This window comes from Ziziphus jujuba, chromosome 6 (assembly GCF_031755915.1).
Source record: "Ziziphus jujuba cultivar Dongzao chromosome 6, ASM3175591v1".
NCBI classification, from domain to species: domain Eukaryota; kingdom Viridiplantae; phylum Streptophyta; class Magnoliopsida; order Rosales; family Rhamnaceae; genus Ziziphus; species Ziziphus jujuba.
The window spans coordinates 5,187,289-5,195,932 of record NC_083384.1 but is presented as its reverse complement, the minus strand read 5'-3'; the positions used below and the strand labels follow the sequence as shown (position 1 = coordinate 5,195,932).

Below are 8,644 nucleotides of genomic sequence, written 5' to 3'. Positions count from 1 at the left end.
CACATCATCTTTAAACTCATAATATTTTCACATTTCTTTTAAATTGTAACATCCCGTCCCGAAGTACATTGGAATTTCTCAAATTTGACCAAAGTTGACCGGATTTGATTGTTGTTGACCGAGAAGGGATCAAATGTTGAATTTTTGCTCCTGATGGAATTTCACATTGACCGAGGTATCATTAAAAGTACACGTTAGCATGAGTTCATAGACTAGTAGCACACTGAAAATGGAGTTACGGTTTGAAAGTTATGAGCAAAACAAGTTGAGGTCCAAACTATCCAAGGGGTGCCCGAGTTGACTTTTTGTTCATGCAAAATTGAGCTTTGACTCATGCATGGTTGTGAAGTACTCATCGATACGAGTTTATAAACTAGTGGCACATTCGATTTAGACATGTGGTTTGAAAGTTGCGGAACTGTGAAGTTTTTCTAAGACAGCATTTACTATTCATGGCTCTGTATGTGTGTGAACAGTGATGCCACGTGTCAAAAAAGTGGACCCACCCCTGAGTGCACAGTGGCACCCACGGGCGTTTTGATTGGCTGAGAAGGGGAAGGAGGAGAGAGAAGGAGAACGAGAGAGAGAGCTAGATAGAGAAACCCAACCGGCCAACCCCGTTCACCCATTTTAGGACACCAGAACAGTACACACGCCACCCCACCTTGACGCCCACCTAAAAACCAGCCGGCCAGCCAAAAATCATGGCCAACCGACAACCGATGCGCATGGATCGAGACTTTTTCCTATGGCGGTGCCAATTACTTCAAATCTAGATTTCTCTCCATTCCGACCTCCGTTTGCCTCACCGCCGGTCCCGTTGAGTCACCCATTCCCCGATCTACCTTCCCACCAAAAATGACGGCTAGTGGCCATCGGACGCGCCGCCGGCGGTGGCGGATTCCGGTGACCAGTTGGCTCATCAGGAAATCGACTTTCCGGCGAGTTTCCAATTGCACCGCCCATCCTTTCCCACTAATTTGACCTCCCTAAACCCAAATCCGAGGTCGTTTTCCTCCAATTTGCGACGGATTGAGAGAATTGAGGACTAGAATTCCAAGAGCTTTCCGGCGAGATCCCGGCCACCACGGGTCTGATCTCCGGGAGATAAGCCTCAATCCGTAATCCTCGTTTCACAAGTTTCGTTTGGTATATTAGTCACAAATTTTGGTTACCGTTTGTGTTAAACCCCCCCCAGGTACCAGGTATTATTTACCTAAATAAAATATTAATTTATTTGAGTTGTGTAATATTGTTGTTCTAGGAGCACATGTGCGTCGTGAAATTGATCCCATAGAGGATCTTGGGTTAATTGCATACTCGAGGTGAGTGACCCACCGTCAAAAATTAATTCGGGTGTTAAATTAATTATATTTCATTATATTTTAATATTTGGATGTTTATATTATATTAATTATGTGATAAATTGCAAATTAATTTTGGATGCTAATATTTGGACAATTTGAAATGTGTATATGTGTGTGCACCGAAGCATATTTCGATTTTGATAAATTATGGAAATTCAGTTTATGAAAATTTGATATTTAAAGAAATTATAATTTTTAACATTATTGGTTTATTGTTCAAATTATTATGAGTTTATTTCAAGTAATAAAAATGCATTTATATGGATCTATGAATTTTGAAAATTTTATGTTATTTTAATGAAAATATGCCTATCTTGAATTTTAAGGATTTAAAGATATTATTTTAAAAATTATGCTTACGCATTTGAATATTGTGGATTGGAAAATTGATGCATTTGAAAGTTGATGGATTTGAAATTGATGGAAATTGTTCAATGGATTTATGACGATGATTTATAAAGGAATTGTGGAAAATTTACGGGTTTAATTGGATGGAATAAACCCAGTTGTATTTATGAGATTTTGAGATTTGAAAATAAATATACTGATTTTATGATTTTTAGATGCATCATACACGTATTGGTGTTCTTTATACATGGATATGATTAGCGCGCAGGTGGATGTGATGAGTGCGCAGGTAGGTGTGAGTAGCGCACAGGTGATTATGGGGTTATCCCGTGGTTGCCATTGGATGAGGGTAGGCCACCCCTCCGTGGCTGGGACGCCTGTTTGCAGTGGCACGGTGGGACGCCATGCGACCGTATGCCGGTTTCCTTCTTCAACCTCCTGTCTGGCGGTACTCGGGACGCTGGATACCGTTGGCGCCACTTGAATATAGTGGGTGCATCAAGTGGTTTTCAAAACATGGATTTCAAAATAAATATTTTGAAATTGTATTTAAATTAAGAATCTATTTTGACAACACCCACCCTGGGAACCCTCCCGGGTGATCCCGCCTAGTGAAGTCCCACTGGGCAATCTATAGACAATATCCAATGGAACCTCACCTTAAAACGTAGATAATTAAACACTAGCATTAACATTAATACCTCAAATATTTAAATATATAGATAAATAAGTCCACAACCGGCCTACTGTACTACAAGCCATAACTACACACATGAGTACTATGATTTATACTGAGTTCCATATTTAAAATCAGAGCATTCTAAGAGTGTCAACAAAGTCTATGAGTACAAATAAGTAATAAATAAGTCCAGAAGATAACAATAGGTAAAGAAATGATAAATACGGTTGCTGTAGTGGAAGGAAACAAGCGACAAGTTGTGCGCAAGGTAGACTGCTACTAGCTTCCTGGGCCTAGGGGAACGAATTTAAAACAATAAAACATAAGATAAAGAAATCTCAGTGAGTGGCATAGTATAATACAAAAATAATGATTTATTTCTGAAAAATCTTTCTCTCAAGACCTCTCATTCTACTCGTTGAAAAATTCTCCGTTTAAAATCATTTCACAAAAACCCAAACTTGTACCCCAATTAATATCATGAAAGCCGATGCTCAAAAGTATGAATGAACGATCATTGTAATATTATGAAATGTCTCAAATCAAAATATAAACATCTGAGCATACACTATAATAAATACAGTTCCACCAAATAAATATGAAAATGCAGAAATCACCACGATATTTGTAAATCAACAATATATACAAACATATAAAATGTATAATACGATGTACCAATCTGTAAACCGTGCGATACACCCACCTCATGACCCTCAATATATGAATGGTGTCGTGGAAATAATAAGTAACCGTTAGGACGTACCCAACCTCACGGTCCGTGGCAATAATAAACCGTTGGATGATACCAACCTCACAGCACCGTGGTAATAATAATAAACCGTCGGATAAACCCGACCTCACAGTCTATGGTAATAATAGATAACCGTTGGATGAAACCAATCTCACGGCACTGTGATAAACCCAGCACGCGGTAATATAATATACTATTATACTGATCCAAAATATTGGCATTACATGGTACATCAATTTAAAAATCACCAATACAGTATACATGAAACAATCTTGTAAGATTATATATATACTTTTCCAAACGATACTGTATCATAAATCATAATTTAACATTTAAACTTCTACCGCTTAATTAAATACTTCAAAAATCTCAAAACATCATTTCATACGAAAACCAGAAATACCACAGTGAAATATATTCACCATAAACCAATTTTAAGCACATAAAATTATAAAATATTTGATCATGCTTAAAATCATATGATTTTCAATTTGGTTTCTCAAACCAAATAGTTTCAATTTAATTACCAAGATATTTAAATACCACAAGTCCATTTATGGACCCATTAAAATTGAAAATCACTTAAAATATTATCAAAACTCATATAAAATAATAACACATATATGTGAAAGCAAATGTTTATATATGCATAAAACAACATTTCAATCAAATGAAATATATGTAAAATACTATACAATATACCCAAGTCATTTAAAAATGATATAACCACTCACAGTACTGTAGATGCTCATGCCTGCTCCTCTACAGGATTGCCTCCAGGCTCAACTCAAATGCCTGCAATATAATAAATATTTCTCAGGCTCCAAACAACTAAACCAGAAACACTTGTATAACCCAAATGTCTCAAAATGATTTACAGTACTACAAAATTGCATAAATTGGACACGGGGCAATCCAATTATATCGCGTGTCTTTAGGACCCGATACCCAAAATTGGGGATTTTTACCCGAAGCCTAATATTTCAAAATCGAACCACCTAATGGGTCCTAATAATATCCAATTTCACTAACTCAACTCCAATTTTAACTAATTTGACTAATTTTGTCCAAACACAGTCCCCAACTTATCCGAAAATTAACTAATTGATCTAAAAATAGAAAAATTATCAAACGACCTCCAAAATTCACAAAATTTATATTGACGGAAAGCCCAAGAGACAAGGAACTCATCAGTATGCTCACCTTCATCCAAAGTTTCCTCCGGTGGGCGAAAAACACTGTTGAAGCGTCAACCAAACTTCTCGTTGTTGGATCTTTCAAACGTTGAGGAATCTGGACAAAATAACCAAGGAAATGAGCTCAGAGGGGTCAAAAGTAGTGGAAAAGGTGTATGGGTTGGCCTGAAATGGCCAAAAAATGAGAAAATCCGGCAACCCACCTCGCCGGCCACCGCGAACTTCGCCGGCCCGATCTGGGCGCGTCCGATCGCTTCTTGCCGTGAAATTTCACCGTTGAGCTCACCTTCAAGTGATCTTCCTAGGTGGCTGGCGCATGTAAGTGGTGGTTGGCTGGAAATAGGCAAAACAACGGTGATCCGATTCGGCGGTAAACGGGTCGAAACAACCCAGTTTGGACCCACGAGTCTGAGGAGAGAATTTCTCAGGTTTTGGGGGAAAAAATGGGTATTTTGGGCTTTGTTTCCTGTTTGACTCGCTTACCTAGGCTTATATAAAGTGTTGGGTTGCTAACAGACAAAAACTGGGGTCTGGCTTAAACACTGATTTAAAACTTATGCTTAAAACTTCTCAGAACCATAACTTTTTATCCATAACTCAGAATTTGGCATGCCGCCAGTCTATGAACTCATATCAACGAGTTCTACACAATGGTACCTTGGTCAAACCAAAAATATTTGCTATTGAAAAAGTCAACTTGAACCAATATATTGTTCACTTGGTCAAACTTGGTCAAACTTGTTTAATCATGTATATTTTTTTTGTAAGGGGTGTTACAACCTACCCCCCTTAAAAAAATTTTGTCCACAAAATTCGTACTTTAGTTTTGGAAGAGGTAAGGATACTGACTCCGCATTTGATCCTCTCGCTCCCAAGTCGCCTCCTCGACAATTTGGTTTCTCCGAAGGACCTTCACCAAAGCTATAATCTTGTTGCGAAGCCTTTTCTCTTCCCTTCCTAAAATCTGCACTGGCTGCTCCTCATAAGATAAGTCATCCCTCAATTCAATCTCCGGTGTCTCCAACACATGTGATGGGTCTGAGATATACTTGCGGAGCATGGAGATGTGAAAAACATCATGGACTCGAGAAAGCTCCTACGACAAGCCAATCCTGTAAACCACTGGATCTATCCTCTTTACTATCTCATACGGTCCAATGTAGTGAGGACTGAACTTCCCTCGTTTTCCAAAACGTACTACACCTTTCCAAGGAGAGAGCCTTAAGAATACTTGATCGCTAACCTCAAACTTGAGATCTTTCCTACGCACATCCCCATAGCTCTTTTGCCTGTCTTGTACTGCTTTCAACTTGGCCTGTATAATATTGACCTTGTCCACTGTCACCTGTACAATCTCAGGGCTTAGAAGTTTCCTTTCACCCATCTCATTCCAACATAATGAAGTCCGACATTGTCTCCCATGCAACACCTCATAAGGTGACATCTTCAATGTTCGAGTGATAGCTATTGTTGTATGTGAACTTTGCTAAAGGTAGATACTCATTCCAATTCCCCTTTAACTGTAGTACACATGATCTCAACATGTCCTCTAAGGTCTGAATAGTCCTCTCAAATTGTCCATCGGTCTGAGGGTGAAAAGCGGTACTCAAATTCAACTTGACACCAAGTTCATTCATTAATCTTTGCCAAAATCTCGAAGTGAACCGTGGATCTCTGTCAGATATAATCGATATTGGCACTCCATGCAAGCTCACTATATGATTAATAAAGAGTTCCGCTAACTTCTAAGGAGAAAACTTCTCACGAATGGGTAGGAAATGTGCAGAATTAGTGAGTTGATCCACGATCACCCAAATACCATCATGCCTCTGAACTGTGTGGGGAAAGCTTGAATACAGAATCCATCATGATGCGCTCCCATTTCCATTCTAGGATTTTTAAGGGCTGTAGAAATCCAAAAGGCTTTTATCTCTCTACTTTCACTTATTGGCAAATGAAACACTTGGATACATAATCAGTAACTTATCTTTTCATCCCTGCCCACCAATAATGCTTTTTCAAGGTATGGTACATTTTGATGCTACCGGGGTGCATGGCATACGCAGAACTATGCGCTTCATCCAGTACTTGCCTTTTCAGCTCTTCATTTGTGGGAATACAAAGTCTAGAACCAATCACCAATGCTCTATTGCCTCTGATAGTGAAATCTGACTTCCCCCTTGTTTAACTTTCCTTCTTATGCTCATTAAGTAAGGGACTTCAAATTGGACCTCAAAAATACAATCCATAAGTATTAGTCGTAGTCAAAAGCTAGTAAAAAGTCCCTCATGAAGTATGCATGCACAAATTAATACCCAACTGTGCAACTCAAACACCAAAGAAATAGTGCAATCATAATCCTTGAGCAATCTTATCCATCTCCTTTGCCTTAAGTTCATCTCCTTCTGAGTAAACAAATACTTAGTGATCTTATGATCAGTAAGGGTCCGACAAGCAACTATATACAAGTAGTGCCTCCAAGATTTCAACATAAAAATCATTGTAGCAAGCTCTAACTCATGAGTCGGATAATTCAGCTTGTGCTTCTTCAACTGTCTAGAAGCACAAGTAACAACTCATAACTTTCTAAAAGAAGATCCATCCATCAATTAAAAAAGAAAGCTTAGAACTTAAATCTAATTTCCTCAAACCAAATATTAATGTCACAAAGTTAAAATGTAAATTATTTTCTTTGCCTCCGATTGCACTCCTAGTACTTGCAATTATAAGATCCATGTTCCTCATTGATTATCCAATTTCCTTAACCTTGACAAACATCTTTCTTTCAACCAAATTCATCAAAGTCCTAAAAACCAAGTTCCTTATATTTATTCCAATGGAGAGCTTTAGATTGCTTATAAAGCCTAAAGAAATCCTCAAAATTGTCAACACCAAGAAATATGAAGCCAAAAGATCAAGTCCGAGTCCTCTCATCATCTCAAATATCATTCTTGAAGATACCTCGAATTCTTCCAATTTCAAACAAACTCCAAGAATACATACCTCAAGCAATAAGGAAATTTAAATCTGAATTCTAATATCACAATCAAATAATATAAACTAGTTACTAGATTTTCAAATCATAAGAAAACATTCATTACTTGCTTATATTCTAGTTATGCCCCAAAAATCATATTCCTTAGGAGATTAAGTTATCATCGTGAATATCAACCACCTTAGATCCATAAAACATCATTGATATAAAACCCTCAATCTTCAAGAAAACAAAATATCATAACCAAGATCTAAAATCATCATCCAAAAGCAAATGCTACAAAACCAACTTATGAAATTCACCACTTAATTCTCAGTAAATTGTCCTACACAAGATCACCAAAATGCATAAACAAACTTTACCTATACTAGATTCTAATATTAAGTACCTTAATTTCCATGCAACGAAGATAACTACTCTTAAACACCTGACGAGGTTAAAAGAATCCTCCTATGGATGTGGAACTTTTCAGGTAACACCCCCAACGAACTTGAGTCATCTCGACTAGTGTAATATATTCACATAAAACAAAAGAGCGTGTGGTCCTTGAGCCAATAAAATATGTCTGTCACTACCAAGCATAGATAATGTATCTGTCACAACATTGGAGTGATTCTCCTAATTGATCATAGCATATACATTATCTCTGGTAAGTCGTCATCCCTTCTGACCTCTGCCTTTGGCTGTGGACGAAGACCATTATCCAGTGTTGGTAGAATCTCTTGAAGTTTGGCCTGTTTATGTATCATGTACTTTGTACCCATCAATCAGTTGTAATTGTGCACCCGGTCGTAAAGCTCTAGCATGACCATATTCTCGATAAGGTTAATCATTTTTAGATTGTTCCGACTGCTTGTAATGAAAGCATGATCCATCCCATTGGCACTACCCATCATGAAACCTGCCACATAAGCTACCTCGGACTGCAGATCTCTAAAAAAAAAAAAAAAAAAAAAAAACTGTTATTGTTGTTCACTATCCATTGTCCTGAACCCTGAGTGATGTCTCAACTTTAACCTCTTAATCTTAATAAAGGTTGGAGAACAAAGCTCAATGTGAAATGTAGTCTTAAACTATGTTCAAGGGTGATGTCTCCTAGTCCTTTCATACGTCCACCACTTCCTCGAGTTTCCTTCTAGCATAAAGCTAACTAATGTGACCTTATCCTCATCTGGACATTACATAGGATCTATGGAGCCATCACAACCAACTGCTCCAAGTCTACAAGCTTACTTAACAAAATACCTAATAAACCCGCTCCTCTCGAGTGATCAAGCTAGGCGCTCGACAAGATGTTCCTCATCAGTG

The 8,644-nt window shown here is 37.9% G+C and overlaps 1 protein-coding gene across 1 annotated transcript; it reads right to left on the bottom strand.

Moving 5' to 3' along the window:
• Positions 1–5,161: 5,161 nt before the first annotated feature.
• LOC132804256 (uncharacterized) lies at positions 5,162–5,725 on the bottom strand. The gene is made up of 2 exons (XM_060818320.1): positions 5,585–5,725; positions 5,162–5,437 (listed from the first exon to the last, which is right to left on the bottom strand). Exons 1-2 carry the CDS (start codon positions 5,723–5,725, stop codon positions 5,162–5,164), a joined length of 417 nt encoding a protein of 138 aa, XP_060674303.1.
• Between the last annotated feature and the right edge of the window lie 2,919 nt (positions 5,726–8,644).